The sequence below is a fragment of the Neopelma chrysocephalum genome, unplaced genomic scaffold (genome assembly GCF_003984885.1).
Source record: "Neopelma chrysocephalum unplaced genomic scaffold, ASM398488v2 Primary Assembly neopelma1_63, whole genome shotgun sequence".
NCBI classification, from domain to species: Eukaryota; Metazoa; Chordata; class Aves; order Passeriformes; family Pipridae; genus Neopelma; species Neopelma chrysocephalum.
Genome location: NW_020897720.1, coordinates 5,149,088 through 5,165,364, shown reverse-complemented (window position 1 = coordinate 5,165,364; position 16,277 = coordinate 5,149,088). Strand labels below are relative to the sequence as shown.

General features: G+C 41.8%; 1 protein-coding gene across 1 annotated transcript; it reads left to right on the top strand.

Moving 5' to 3' along the window:
- Positions 1-12,621: 12,621 nt before the first annotated feature.
- FABP6 (fatty acid binding protein 6) lies at positions 12,622-16,013 on the top strand. Its single transcript, XM_027683009.1, has 4 exons — positions 12,622-12,728; positions 13,988-14,163; positions 14,761-14,850; positions 15,939-16,013. The coding sequence occupies exons 1-4, from the start codon at positions 12,662-12,664 to the stop codon at positions 15,990-15,992; spliced, it is 387 nt and encodes a 128-aa protein (XP_027538810.1). The 5' UTR covers positions 12,622-12,661; the 3' UTR covers positions 15,993-16,013.
- Positions 16,014-16,277: the final 264 nt, after the last annotated feature.

The window sequence follows — 16,277 nt, the reverse complement described above, 5'->3', positions numbered from 1 at the left end:
CCTCCTGTATGAAATTTGAAAGGCTTAAATGCTTGTGTAAACCACTCAAAACAAAGTGTATTTTAGAGTTCAAAACACTGTTCTCTAATACATTGTAATTGTGGAAATGTGATATTATTTCTCTGGTTTTTCATCATGGTTTCATATATATGTATGAGTGGATTTTTTGTAATTGTAAGGGGGTTTTCTTCTATGGCATAAATTTAATATAAAAGGGATTCATAGTACTCATGATGTTTTTCCCTCAGAATAAAATCAAATTGGCTGGTTGGTGCAGACTTGGACCAGTGATAGAGCAGATAAATCCTGCTTCTGCCTGCAGACTGGAGGCCAGGAATTCCTTGTCACATCAGCAGAGAGGCTGTAGTTACAATTTGACTATAATTGTGTTTTTTCTACACCAATGTCAATTTGATTCTAATTCCTGAAATTGCCCAGAATGAGTCAGATCTGGTCAGGCCAAAGGAAGTTCTTGAATCATTCCCAAATGGTGGAAAACATGAGTCAGTTCAGAGGGTTAAGCACATAGAGACAGTCTTTATAGGCATAAAGCACCCACAGAGCTTTACATGGTGGGAGAGGGGGTCCCCCACAGTGAGCCAAGGCTGGATATTCTGGATTTCAGGGCCCTTGTATCAGCAGAGCTGCTGAATGGCTGGAGGAGAGGAACGACAGCAATGGATGGGGAGGGAAAATGGACCAATATTTCAGTTACACAACTGGTTTTGGATTAATGCAAAACAATATGCCCAGAAGGCAATGTGTTTGAGCCATGGCTTGGACTTGTACCTTCTTTTGAGGGGAAACCAGGAAAATTAACAACATGGAAATAGGCAGAGGACTGAGAACTGTGAAGGCAGGAGATGAGGCTGTGACATGTTTTACACAGTGAGGACACAGTTCCTTGCATTCATTAGCATTTCTGTCACCAGCTGTATCAGCCTGGGTGCACATATTGCAATTAATAACTGTGCTTCCTCAATAGTTCTGGGGAAATCTGTGCTCCTGTCATGGACCACAGGGAATAGCTGCTATTTAGCACCAACGTCTGTTAAGCTGTGGGAAAACCTCTCATGCAGAGACCCAGGAAACAGGAGAACTTGATACAACAAAGTGACACATAAAAAGTCATGTTCAAATATGCTTTAGTTTTGGATGGTGGTGCTTCCTGGCTGTTCATCATCACAGGCAAAACCCAGCGCATGTGCTGAGTCAAGAGTCAAGAGGAGCTGTTATCATACAGAGTGGGGTTACAAAATTTGGTGAAAATTCCCTATATAAAGGCAGGACCTCAATGATAATTTACAGTCAGATAGGTACCATAAAGAAAATCCTTTTCTTTTAGCTCTTTTCTCCTTATTTGTAGCCTCTTGCATCTACCTCATTACTACGCTTCTCTTTGTTAGTGCTGTAAATCTGGAGACCTAATGGTGCACAAGCCCCTTGGAGGACAGCACTGGCTTTTAAAATATTCATTTCTATGCGGATCAGGGATATCCCAGTCTGGCTGTAATCAGAGGAAGCAGGAAGGAGACAAATAATCACTGAACATGACTGTTTAGGGAGCAATTCCTGTCAAAAAAACAATCAGCAGCAAAGGTGATACAGGCTGGCCTTGCACCCCCAAGCACAAGTAAGAGTGATGTGGGCTTGTTTGATACCCATAAGAATATAATTGCTTCTCTCTTTTCCTTCATCCCCTCACCAGCTGCTTCTCCTTCTCTGTGCTGAAATGCCTGTTGTTCTCTCAAACTGCTGAGCAATGTGGGGCTCCTGGAAGGGGAAGGTGCCAGACTGTGGGAGCTGCATTTCTTTGTGCAGGTATTTCAGAGCCCTGAGCTGCAGGGACAAGCCACAAAGCAGAGGATCCTTCAGGACACTTCAGTCCTTAGTTATTTTTTTTGTTTGTCCAAATGGTACAACTCTGCTTGCAGCCAGACATCAATCCAGAGCCTGGATTATTCCAAATGGAACATTTGTTATGAAGTCAGTTTGCAGCAAGTTTCCAGCCACGGGAGTTGAACTGATACCAAATTTATCTTATCCAGGCTTAACAAGTAGTCGTCAGGCAGTCATGGTCCCACCAATCTTGATTTAAATGTAACTTATAGCAGGGGTTGGATTTCATATGCCCAGAGTAATTTCTTGTGACATCCAAACCTCATTGAAGTGTCTTGGTGAAAATTATTTAAACTCACCTGTTCTGTGTTGGCACAGGAAGCTGTGTCTCAGTCACTGGGGCTCAGTGGGAACATGTTAACTCCCAGGACCTTCACTTTGTGCTCAGACCTGTGTTTTATTAAGAGACATAACTCCAGACTTTTTTTTCTTTATAGGATCAAGATAACAGAACTAGCAAGGGTGAGTCCATCACTGCCACCTTCAGCGGGTAAACTCTATGTTTTTCTTGAAGACAGATATTTAAACATTTATGTGGTAATGAAGAAAACAAAACAGCCAAACAAAATTTGTATAAACTCTTTAATGACCCTGTGTGATAAAATAATACAGAGGCCACAGCAGCTCCAGGGCTGGCTCAGCCAAGCAATGTCACATAGAGCTCTCTTTCTCTTTAATTTTTTATTTGGATCATGTCTGTATGTAGGTCACAAAGACTTAAACATGAAGGCACTGACCAGACAAAACCAAACCTCTCAAAAAAATACCATTGTTGTAGGAGAAGGATTCTTTCTCAAACAAGACCATAAATTAGTACTGAAGGATTTCAGTGTTCCCTGTGTTTTGGTTCACTACGATTCCCATCCCCAGCATGGCAGAGGCAGAGCTGCAGCGTGTGTGCTCAGCTGGGCTGTAACTGCACAGCCTGAGAGGCCACAGACCTGCTTCAGGCCATTTCCCTTCCTGGCCTTTTGTGCTGTGATGACCCCATACAGATCAATCCCAGTTTGATCATCCTTCTTCAGGAATAAAGAAGGGATTTGAAACCTCTTGTTGCAGTTCCCCATCCAGTACCTTTCTGCTTTCCTCCAGTCCTTAATCACAGGGTCTGGACAAACATCTCTCCTGCTGCCTCCACCCTTTTGAGCATCCCTCCGTGGCCAGTTGCCACCGTAGGGATTCTCTGCTTCTCTGCAGGGATTCCTCCTTCATGCAGGGACATCCTGCTCCACACGTCTGCCCTGAGCAATCCACTCTCCAGCTTTGAGGAGCCCGAGGAGGGGAGGGAGGGCAGGCCTTTGGTTCATCCCTCTGGTCAGCCTTGTGCAAGCACAAGAACAGCAGCATGGAACAACCACCTCACAGGCTTTTCTTCTGGGAGAGGAAGGGGGAGGCTGTGGAGAGTTGGGGCACAGAAAGTCTCGGTGCTTCTGAACAAAAAGCTCTTGGTGATACTCGGGTTGCAAATAGCAATTCTGGGTGGCAACAGTGCAGATAAAAAGCCCTACAAAAACCAAGGTATAAACTGGGCCCGAGAGTACAAATTGGTAGAAAAGCTCTGTAGAAATGCAGGTTGATGGTTTTAAGATCAAAGAATGGTGATCAGAGAAACCATTAGATCCCCCTTGGCTTTAAAATCCACATTATGCACCCAGACTTTGCATCACAGTCTGTGCATGTGTGATGGACTAGTGGAAGGTGTCCCTGCCCACAGCAGGGTGTTGGAAATAAATCATCTTTAAGGTCCCTCCCAACCCAAACCAGTCTCTGATTCTGTCATTCTGTGATTCTGTGATCTTGAATTTTGTAAGTACAACAAAAATTCCACTCTGATGCAGGAAGAGCTGAACTATTTTGGTTTCTTTACACCTCCTGTCTTTTAGGATATGAGCTGCAGCTGTGGATTTATAAACCACAGATTTTGGCCCCAGCTCAGAGGCAGCACAAAGCTCTGTCGCTGGATGGTGCTGTGGGCCAGGCACAGGTGAGCTCACCTGGATGGCAGACAGAGCCTGGATGGGGAAACACTCACAGGAATCCTGGCTGCTTCTGGAATCACCAGGGGAGTCACAGCGATAATCCTGGCCACTGGAATCCTGCATTAACGATGGATGCAACTGCTTTTTAAACTGCAGATTTTGTCAGAGCCTTTTCTGCCTGAGGAACCAGAATATTGTAAAGTTGGTTCTCCAGTGACTGAACTAAGCATTTTAAGCACCTTGAGAATAAGTGATCTGTGTATGTTACCAATCTGAGTCATTCAAAAATGGCTTAGATTAAAAATCAAGTTTTAAAAAATAAACAAATTTGTCACTGTTTAGGTTTTCTTCCCCCTGATGCTTTCCTGCTATTTAGGGTGGAAACAGCTGTTGTTTGGTACTACAGAGTAAAGAAACTTCAAGTGGAATTTCAGATTTTGAAGTGTTTTCCAGATTTTTCTTCTGATTCTGGAAGGAATCTTGAAGAAAAGCATGGCTTATTCCAGGGTTTGAGAAAATCACAGCTGTTATCAACATAGTCTCATTTTCCCACTTTTACATCAATGTTGTTTGATTAATAACAGCCAATTTATCACTGAGCAATTCAAGAATAAATAAAACCACTGAAGACAGACACTAGAGGTAATAAAAGCAGTTAGTGACTAGAACATGCAGTTGCAAAGATCTGCTTGTTTTGGAGATGGGGAAGAAATGGCACGTGAAATGTATGTGTTTCTCTGCCACAAAAGTATATTTATTTCTCCTTTTACATGTATCTAAGGCAATATAAACAATTTCAAATACTTGTAAAATATGCAGTGAGATGTTACCGTGAATCACACACATCAAAGCATAGCTGAAGCTCAAAAAGTTCTTTTGTGCAAAGAAAACTGGCTTTTCTTGTATTTCAAGAAAAGAAGTGGATCCTTCTGCGCTTCTCACATTTTCAAACCCTCTCTGTTCCTGCATGGTTGAATTGCATCAGTATTTTCAATGGGGCACTTTGTAAACACTGCACTAACATAAGAAAAATTCACTCAAACACTGGTTTCTCTTGTCTGCCTTTGAGATTCTTTTAAGACAAAATCCTTCTTTGGGTGGTTTCCTGCTGTAGAAATATATACTCCCCATCACCAGGCAGGTGTCTGTCCCACAGTAGTATCTGAATGTAATGTTTCCTTTGACAGAGCTTCAGGAACTGCAGCTGAAGGAATGCCCTGGAATAGCAGGATTTCACTGTGTGGGGTTGATGTGCACAAATAAAACATCAGGTTTTACAAGTGCAACAGATGGAGCAATATTTTTGTACCAGCCAAAGCGTGGCAGCAGGACCAGGGCAGGGATTGTCCCTCTGTGCTGGGCACTGCTGAGGCCCCTCTAGTGCTGTTCCAATTCTGGGCCCCTCAATTCAAGGACATTGAGGGGCTGGAGCGTTTCCAGAGAAGGGAACAGAGCTGGGGAAGGGTCTGGAGCACCAGGAGCAGCTGAGGGAGCTGGTGGGACTCAGCGTGGAGAAAAGGAGGCTCAGGGAGGACCTTCTCACTCTCTCCAACTCCCTGACAGGAGGGTGGAGCCAGGCAGGGGTCAAGCTCTTCTCCCAGGGAACAAGGGACAGGACAATGGTCTCAAGCTGTGCCAGGGGAGGTTCATGCTGGACATCAGGAAGAATTTCTTCATGGAAGGGGTTGTCAGGCATTGGAAGGGGCTGCCCAGGGAGGTGGTGGAGTCCCCATCCCTGGAGGTGTTCAGGGAATGACTGGATGTGGCACTCAGTGCTTTGGTCTGGGTGACAAAGTGGGGATCAGTCACAGGTTGGACTCGATGACCTTGGAGGTCTTTTCCAAACTGAATGATTCCAGGATTCTGGGGAGGTCCTGATTTCACTTCAGGAAAACTGATAAAGATACAGGGCCATGTTCTGGAGAAACCATTGTGTCTGAAAGGTGGGGAGGTGTCTATTGATATTTTAACAGGCAGCCTTGAGTCAGGATTTCTGGCTGTTCACCCCATCTCTCATGAGCTGGGACAAACTATTTATTATGTATTTAAAGTACAGCACTGGTGCTGTATTGAGTGAGGCTGGGGAGCAGCATGATAATGTGTGTGTTTATTCCATCCATTCTGAACTCTGACTAACCCTCACAGTGAAAGATGTTCCTCTGGCAGCCAAGTGGGAGATCTGGCCTTTCTTTAGCTCTGCAGCTTTGTGTATTCACTTCAATAACCATTGATAGTCCAGACACAGAGATGGTGACATTACATAAGTAAACATGCATGAAAATAAAGAAGTTGTGGAATAGCAATATCTTTAAATTATTTTTTTTTAATACCTTCCACGTTGGGAATAAGAAAACCTTGTGTTGACATTTGCAGTAGAAAGAGACTGGTTCAAAATCAAAAGATGTATTTCCATGTATTGAATGACCTAGAAAGTTTTCTTTGGAGACATACAAAATGCATATCTGTGTTTTTAAATGGGGATTTGTGTTATTGAAGCTGAAAGGTAACCCTTTGCTTGCCTGAATTTCTCATCGTAGGTATCATGGAGTAAACTGTGCAATATATTAAAGAAAATGCTCTTGAGTATCCCAAACCAGAGGGAAAGGGTGAAGGGAGCATGACTGTTATCAAGGTATGGTTACAAAGTGGATGTGAAAACAGATATTTCAGATGCTTTAAAATGTGTTAAAGAAATGAAAAAAACAAATTTTGGGGTTTTCTCTAGTATTAACTGTGATTAAAATAAAAACCATTGGCTGAGTGGTGTGCAAAAATATTATTCAAATTTTAAAAACCCAAATGTTTTTATATTTAACCTCTGTATTAGCTTGGGTGTTGAACAGAGAAAATGGAATTCAGTATTTACTCTGCAAGGTAGAAATATTTCCTTTATTAACTTCAAGATTTTTAGTTATACATTTGATGGAACTTGGTTGGCCATGGATAAGGGAGCATGTCCTAGATATAGTGCTGAGGGTACTGAGGACCCTTACATGTGTCTCTGGATTGCTGTCACTCTCTCAGCACATTTACTCCTTAAAAGAAAGACAAGCAAAGACAGAAGCTCTTCATGTCTTTGTTCTTCCCTGAAACAGTGCTTAAAACAAACAAGCTTTTCTTTAAACAGTGTAAGGCAGAAACAGAGACAAGTGGAAAAATTGTCACTCCCTGGGCTCGAAAATGTCATTTTTTTAAACAACTCCTGACCAACATGAAGAAAGGGTTTGTGTTAAATAAATACAAGTGTTCTGCAAAATCCTGAACACCTTCAATTCCTGTTAGATCCTCAATTAATATAACAAAATGCATTGTCTTGCAAGAATAAATAGTAGTATTTTATTAAGTAGATAATGTTTGTTGTTAAAAGTCCATCATTCCTTTCTTATTACCCATAAGCTACACACCAGTAGCCTATGCTTGAGAAGTCAATAAAGTGAGTAAAATTGATAAAGGCCAATAATTTATTACTTTCTGTTCTAAATTAGCCGTATGTTATATCTGTAGATTTTGAAAAGCCCTCTCTTCTGTAAAGCACTTAAAACACACACAATCACAGAATCACTGAGGTTGGAAAAGATCTCCAAAACCATCGAGTCCAACCTGTGACCCATCACCAACTTGTCACCCAGAGCAGAGCACTGAGTGCCACTCCAGTCCAGGGATGGGGACTCCACCACCTCCCTGGGCAGCCCCTTCCAATGCCTGACAACGCTTTCCATGAAGAAATTCTTCCTGATGTCCAGCACTCCTGTGCCATACACATTCATTTTGTGTTGGAACATAGATTTTCTCCCCTTTTGGTGGTGGCTGAGGATGGTTAGGAGGCCACAGCCATGTGAGAGAAGACTCCAAATGAGATTACCTTGAAGATAAGCCCCCATTTGAAGCTGTGTTGCCCTGGTGTGTCAGCAAGTACAATCATACAGATGTTATCAAGTAATAAAATCTTTACAACACATCGCATGAACTGTGTAGATAAAGGGGAGATGGTTATTGGGGTTTGAACAGAAAAGTCCAGAAGAGTAGTTGTAATGATTCATATCTTTAGGGTTGTCAGTTATTAACTTTATTAGAACTATAGGTACTTTCTGAATAAGACATCTATAGAGGGTGTATCTTTATCTCAGTTTTTTAGTCAGGAGACTCTGCAGATAAGGTTGAATTATGTCTTCCATTTTAGCAACCTTTTAAATGTTGTCTGTATCAGACTAAAACCATTGAGCTTCAAAATATTCCGTAGTGGCTCTTAATCCAAAGATGACATTTCAAAGAAACCAGGCCAGTTTTGTGGGAACCAAATTGAGAGTAGCCAAAATTAGTTTTACTGTGCATTTTCAGGTTACCTGAGCAGAAACTGGTATAAAAAAATTCAAGTCTTCTGTTGTAGTTGTTGTTAAGCTTAAAAATCAATAGAGCCTCCAATTTCTGCTATCTGTCCCCATTCCATGTCATTGGATACAACTGATAACATTTGGTATGAGATAACTAATTAAAGGAAAGAATCCTAAAGAAAGACAAGAAGACTTAAATCCACAAGAAGTTGCTGGTATCAGGTATGTTTTTCCTTAGGTTTAGTTCTCTGTTTTCAGTTACCCAGCCCAGACCTCAACATTCCCACCGAGGTACCACTCAGAGACCAGGAACACCAGTCAGAACTGAACACTTCCTACAGGAGCTCTGCCAGCTTGTACAGCTTGAATGAATCACTTGGTTGGGTTCCTTTCTGGAAAATCCCTTTCTGGAGATCCAAACAGACAGAAGGTTTTCCCGATAGACTGTTTCGGCAGGAAATAATTGAATTTTCTTTTAGGGAGTCCCTCAAAAATCCAGTATTTTTGGCAGATCTGTATCTTCCTCCCCTGTAAATATTTCTCTCTCTAGCAGGATCCTTTTTCTCCTATTTTATTAGGCAGATCCATGTCCCACCTGGGACAAGGACAGAGTCTGGGCTGTGTCACCTGTAGAGCTGGCAGGTGGATTTCTGTTAAATATTTGAACTCTGTACAAGCTGTTCAGTAATTCAGCCACATGTTGTTGGTAATTACTTCTCTCTGCTTATGGCTTAAGAATAGTAACACCTCGGACTAGACTGAATGGGCACTTAATAAGGCAGCAGTGTAACAGGACTCCCCTGGAATTACACATTATATTAGCACCAAAAGAGTTCATTCTGAATTCATTATGAATGATTGCTCTGAGTACCAGAGGAATTAATAATCATTAGTCATTTACTACAGAGGGTTGCTGAATAATGGCCAGATACAGCTGGTTTAAGCCTTTACAAGCTTTCCTGAGCAAGTTTCATTCTGAAAGAATCATTAAATGTAACTTTCTGTTCACTGGAGAGTTCCTACTTATATTTTGAATGTGTACTCCCAGTTCAGTTGCATTCCAGCTCTAAAAGCACTTCAAAGACGCACAGCCCAGTTCATTCACTGATGGAATTACTTCCCTTATCTCCACACTGTCTCCCAGTGTATCTCACTGGCTTTATGCAGCACATCTGAGAGGTTAATAAACTTTAAAGGATGCTGGGAGGCATTCAAGGACAGGGCGATTCTGACAGACAAAAGGAATGTAAAAGCATTATATTTATGACTTTGTGGCAACTAAATTCTCAAAGTAAAGATATTCAAGGCCTTTGATTTGGTTCCTTAAAGCTCCCTCTGTTCCCAGCAGCATTTGAAGACTCAACTGTTTTGCATATCAGAGGTGGATGACTTGGGAGACACAGGGAATTAACTGCTCACTTTAGACGACCTTTTCCTTCAGGAATGAGCTTTCACACAAGTTTTACTTCTTTGACAACTTATTCATGTTAACTGTCTACAACAGCAGCACATTTGGAATTCACATCATCCTGATAAATTCAAATACAATGTCAAGGTTTTCTGCAGAACCTCTCATTGTAATCAGTGAATCATATCATAGAATCACAGAATATCCTGAGCTGGAAGGGATCCACAGGAATCATCCAGTCCAACTCCTGTCCCTGCATAGGACACCCCAACAACCCCACCCTGTCCCTGAGAGTGTTGTCCAAACACTCCTTGAGCTCTGTCAGCCTTGGGGTCGTGGTCACTGCCCTGGGGAGCCTGTTCAGTGCCCAGCCACTCTCTGGGGGAAGAACCTTTTCCTGATATCCAACCTAACCCTCCCCTGACACAGCTCCAGCCATTCCCTGGGGTCCTGTCACTGGTCTCAGAGAGCTGCCCCTCATGAGGAAGCTGCACGTCCCAGTGAGGTCTGACCTCAGTCTCCTCTCCTCTTCTCTAGGATGAACAAGTGTGGGACACATTCCCTGCCCCACAGGCACTGGCAGGTGCCCACCAGACGGACCAGGATGCTATGGAATAAGGAGTTTTGGCTTGCCCTACACAAAGCACCTCTGGGAATGAAATGGATGGGTAGTGCCCAATGTTCTGAAGACAATGGCCCATTTCTGAAAGCTCTTTTCAGCTTTTATACCTGAAGCTTTTTATTCCTTTGCCTTTCTCTGTTACTCACCTTGTGCCAGGGAAATATCCTTATTTTTTCACTGGACTCAATTACAGCTGTTAATTCAGTAGGATTTGAACTGAGTTCTGTAAAGCAGAAGTAGAACATAACCAGGGTTGTTTGCAGCATGCATGCAGGCTCTACACTGTAGTAGCTGGAATGGGTTTAATGCACATACTGTATTTAAAATGCCTGTATACCTAAATAATTCTGTTTTAATTATTTTTAAGTGATAATTCTGGAGTTCTTTGCACCAGTCAGCTCATTGCCCAGCCCACCTCCTGTACAGGTGTGTAAAAGCCACATCACATGCTCACAGCTCTGAAGAGGCAAGAAAATCAGGAATATTGTAAATACAAAGTGGAAGATCATTAAATGGATACTGGTTTTAGCTGAAACTGAAGAGATAGAGGCGTAGGTGAGTAACCTGATCAATTGTGCAAGTGACTGTAACTTTAGTAAAGTCAGAGGGACTCAATTTCATTTATTCTTGGAGTAAACATTGTCCTGACTCAGTATTTGTAGACTGCTTAATGACACTCTTCATTCTGCAATATTAAAAAATGAAAATAAGAAAAAAAAGCTGCCCAGTTTTCGAAGTAATTCTGGTAGGACATGCGCAGTGACAAGATTCTGGGTTTGAGATTTGAATAGGAAAACATTTCCTGCCTCGGGAAAATTTTTGCAGTTTCTAAACTTATTCACTATTGAATTCCATTACATTTTGTAGCAAAAAAGCAGGAATGAAAATACGGATTTATTTCAGAATGAGTGAGAAGAAACATGGGTGCAAATTCACAATGCACATTAAAAACGCCCCTGCACAGACAGGAAGAGGTGATGGCATCGTTACCAAAACCTGCTCTAGACTGATGCTGCCCCTGGGCAGCCTGGCAGAGCAGCACATTTATTAACACTTTACCTTTTTGGTTTGGATGGATGTTTGTAACCTGCTCTGGAACTCCCATGCACAGTGCAGTGTGCAGCTCCTTGGAGGTGAATAAACTCATACTCAGTGTGTGGCAAGAGCGACCCACCCAGTCAAATAGTTATTCATTGATCATTTCCTGTACTCCAGACATGCACAGTGGCTCTGTGCCCACCACGCTCCCACAACTCTCGGTGTCGTGGAGTTGTGTAGATGTCAGCACTTTTATATCACAGCACAAGACAGTTTATCAATAACATCTGATCTTTATAGAGAGAGAATATAAAAGCTCAAGTACTGTTCATACAATCTGATTATCTCTTTCCTTTTACACAGAACTGGCTCATTTTCCTTATCCAGTCTGATCTGTCTCCCAAGGTCCCTGTGGTGTTACTACCTCAGTGGCATTGTCCCCTGGGACGTTTTATGTGAACGGAAGACTTTATGACTTGAGTTCATGGACCTTCTTCCCAGGGTTGTGCAGGACCCTTTGGGACACTCAGAGTGCAGTGCAAGAGGGTTTTGGTGCTCACCTGAGGACAGTCTCCCCAGTCACCCTCTCTCCAGCTGGGGCTGGACACTGGGGAGCTTTGGTGAGCTTTTGGTACACACAGGGGAAGTTCAGGAATCTTAACTACAGACTTGCTCAGCCAGTTGTGCTGAGCTACTGGAAAGTCCCATTAGAAGTTCCCTTCTTGCTGGATTCAGGCTCTTCACTCATCAGTCAGTGCATTAGTCTTGAAATTGTCTCATTTTTCCCCTGTAAGAATAAGTTTAGAAACTGCAAAAATTTTCCTGAGGCAGGAAATGTTTTCCTATTCAAATCTCAAACCCAGAATCTTGTCATTGCCCATATCCTACCAGAATTACTTTGAAAATTGGGCAGCTTGTTTCTTATTTTCATATTTCAATTAAATATGGTATGCTTCCAAACAGAACAAGGCTATGATCCCCGGACACTGCTTTGAAGCCATTTTCTCCCTGTTTCATTATAACTTATTTTGCCTTTATTCCATCCTGAACGCAAAACCAGTGGAATCTTGAAAGTAAAATCGTATCGCTTTGTTTAAATATGCACTAAAATGAAAACTGAGCTTTTGGCCTTGATTTCTGCTGATCTCCAGATTATTCTCAAGGATATTTCATTGCATGATAACCTTGATTTTCACACAAGTAAATGGCATTGATGCCAGTGACTCACATGGGTCATAAAAGTATATTTCCAAGGGGTGTGGGCACAGGTGGGCTGAGCAGCTTGAGCTGGTTTATAAAACCCAGAGCCTCAGCTCATCTGCACTGATCCATTCCGGTCATTCCAGCTGCTATTTCGCTCTCCCAGCCACTTCCCAAGGGAAACATGGCATTTGCAGGCAAATACGAGTTTGAAGGTGATGAGAACTATGATGAATTTGTGAAGAAGATTGGTAAGTCTGGCTTGGGGTGTCAGCCACAGGTCATATATTAGTTGAAGTATCTTTTTTTTTTAAAGAAGAGGGGTTTTAACTAAAATTATTAGAAGGGTGGAGCACATCTCCTATGAGGAAAGGCTGAGAGAATTGGGATTGTTCAGCCTGGAAAAGAGAAGCTTCAGGGTGAACTAATTGTGGCCTTTAAGTACCTGAAGGGAACTGACAAGAAAGGCAGAGAGAGACTATTTCCAAGGGTCTGGAGAGACAGGACAAGGGAGAATGGCTTCAAACTGACAGAGGGCAGGGTTAGCTTGGATATTGGGAAGAAATTGTTCCCTGTGAGGGTGGTCAGGCCTTGGCACAAGTTGCCCAGGAAGCTGTGGCTGCCCCATCCCTAGAAGTGTTCAATGCCAGGTTGGATGGGGCTTGGAGCAACCTGGGATAGTGGAAGGTGTCCCTGCCCATGGCAGGGGGTGGAACTGGATGATCTTTAAGATCTCTTCCAACCCAAACCATTCCACGACTCTATCATTCATGTCCTGCTCTTCCACAGCTCTAAGCCTGCTCTTCCACAAGGAGATGCAGTTTTTGTTGTTATCACTGTCAGCTGCAGGAAATAGTCCTGTTCCACAGAAGGAATATTCCTTTTCAGTGGCAGCAGAATGAAGATGTTTGAAATATGATGATTGTGAAGGTCACTTTTTCTGTCCCTAATATTAATTGATGGGGGTATCAATTTAGTATGACTATACTTGTCAGAATCTTACATGGGAACAGGTCTTGGTGCTTTCAGAGCCTGTTCCAGAGGTTGCCCTGAAAAAGTTCTTTGGGACACTGTGAGCTGTGCAAACAAGCTCAGTGCTTCTGTTCATTTATTTAAAGAGCAATAGCAAATATAAAAATAGGTACGTGCAGCTAATTAGCAAAGGCACAAAGGTCACACATATTAAATTCCATCTTTATGTGTAGATTAAGTAGAAGGGATTATTTATATGTACCTTTTATCCATACATTTATCCTGTGTATTTTTTCTCAGGGAAAAGAATGCAAGGTTATTATTTTAAAAAATGCATTGATGTCCCAGTATCTTCCTTTATACCAATTTCAACTCAGAGCTTTGATATTGTAAAAAAATAAAAAAGAAAAAGAATTCAAGAGCAAATCAGATGCTCAGACATCAGTGTCTGAGAACAAACACACCTCTACCATGCTTCAGTTCAAATTCAGCTGGTAGGCTATTAGGTTTGATAAACTAGTTGTTTTTATTGCTTAAGGTCTTCCCAGTGACAAGATTGAAATGGGAAGGAATTGCAAAATAGTGACTGAGGTGGTGCAGAATGGAAATGACTTCAGCTGGACACAGCACTTCCCAGGAGGCCGCACCACGACCAACACGTTCACCGTTGGCAAGGAAGCAGACATGGAGACCTTTGGTGGTAAAAAATTCAAGGTAAATTCATTTGGCTCTTAAGTCCTACAGCCTCAGTTGTTTTTGAATTTAGGATGAAAAGCAAATCTGTCTCAGGACTAATGGAAGGTGTCCCTGCCCATGGCAGGGGGGGGAACAAGATGGGCTTTAAGGTCCCTTCCAACCTAAACCATTCTGGGATTCCCTGATTTTGTGATCACCCATCCACACTCATTTCTGGGCTGTTTGCTGGGAAGTTATTGCTATCTGAGATTGCCACTTCAGAATTAACTCCTACAATCCTGCCTTTTACTTCACTGTCAAAGCACCACATAAATCTCTGAGGATGGAATGAGAAGCACAGCCTGCAGTTCAATTGTTTTCAGAGCTGTTAATGAATAGTGTGTAGATTTGGAACCTGCAGGTATTGTTAGAGAAACGTTTTTCTATTTAAATTGTGAACGTTTAAGAATGAAAGCACAAGGATTCCAGTCCTGTTCATGAGGCTGAACGTGCAACACACAACTTCTACCTTTTTAAAAGTAAAAACTTTCAGCATCAGGGGTACAGATGTTTACAGAGTATCTGATAATAGAAATTCCAGCAATCCCAGGAACATTAACCCTTTCTCTATCACAGGCAACTGTTAAAATGGAAGATGGAAAGCTGGTAGCTGATTTTCCCAACTACCGTCACACTGCAGAGATCTGTGGAGGAAAACTGGTAGAGGTGAGTGCTCAAATATCCAGGATAGTTTATAAGAAACAAAAACCTCAACAGCACCAGGCCTAAAATTTTAAGCTTAGAAAAAATCTTTAGAAAGTAAAGCAAAACTATTAAAGAACTTTCTCCTTCTCTCTAGATAACCTTCTACAACTTTGTCCAGGTTTAATCCAAAAATTAAATGAACAAACTTTTCATCTTATATTTTTGATCAACTTGAAATGTAGATCTTGCATCTAAGGCACAGTTTTATAGCTGGAAGAGTGGAATGTTCAGACTGAAATATTCCCAAGCCACCATGACTTTGATTGTATTCACTGTGCCTATGCCTCAAGAATAGCAAATATAACATACAAAACTGTGCACCTACATATTTCTATGAAGTTATTGACTTTGCTTCATTCTTAGAAAACTATCTACCTGCAACTCCTCGCAGAATTTCTGTAGAACCCTATTTTCTTAGTCTTATCAAAGGAAAAAACAAACTCCCAAACAAAACAACAAAGAGGTTGTATTTCAAGTATTATCTTATTTTGGAAACAAAATGGCAGTGTGGCTTTGGAAGATTACTGAAACCTCAATACTAATAGTAAAGCTGGTTAGACAGATTGGATTGCCAAACATCATGATTTCTGATTCTCATGAATTATCCTGAAGGGACTTGTGTCTGTGCCGGTTACAAATGTCTGAGTGTGCCTTCAACAGGGGTGAGTCATTCTGGGAAACAGGAAAGGACACTCACCCTCCCCGAGAGTGATTGTGTCGGTCATTTACTGCTTTTGGAGAACAATTATCTCACTTGTCTAAACCCTGACAACTTGGAGTTGTGAAGCCACATCCAACCCGGGAGACGTTGAAGTTATCCCTAAACCCCTGTTTAGAAGTTGTGCCTTTTGTGTAAGGATATTTTTGCACTGTGTATCTCAGACCTGACAAGGATGTTCAGCTTATTTTCTAGCTGTGTCTCATACCCAAGGGTAAATGATGTGTCAGTAAAGGGCAGGCTCTGAGCCCGTCCCCAGGGCTGCTAACCTGTCCCACTGAAACTCTAATTACACTGTTCAATTTGACTTTTGATTTGTTCTTTGTTCCAGATTTCTACTTCTTCTGGTGTGGTCTACAAAAGAACCAGCAAAAAGATTGCATAAGCCAGCAAAGCCTGTCTCTTCCAGTGCACTGAAAATCAACAATAAAATCAATAAAATAAAGTAGTGATTGTCTTTCTTGCTTTCTGTGCATTACAAGCATGAAGAATTTTCAGAGTGATGTTATCCTCGTGTTAACACTCATTCATTCCTAAATATCTGACAATTACTCAGAAAATCAGAACACAAAAATTAGAAGATGCAGCAAAGCACTTAATGATGTTGTCCAGGTATTTCAGGATATGATACAGACTTGGCATATTCCAGTATTTCCCACCTATCAGCTAC

Coding starts and splice junctions, on each gene's coding strand:
- FABP6 (XM_027683009.1), top strand. CDS start 12,662: ATGGCATTTGCAGGCAAATACGAGTTTGAAGGTGATGAGAACTATGAT. Junction 12,729..13,987: donor TGAATTTGTGAAGAAGATTG/GTAAGTCTGGCT, acceptor TTATTGCTTAAG/GTCTTCCCAGTGACAAGATT. Junction 14,164..14,760: donor TTGGTGGTAAAAAATTCAAG/GTAAATTCATTT, acceptor TCTCTATCACAG/GCAACTGTTAAAATGGAAGA.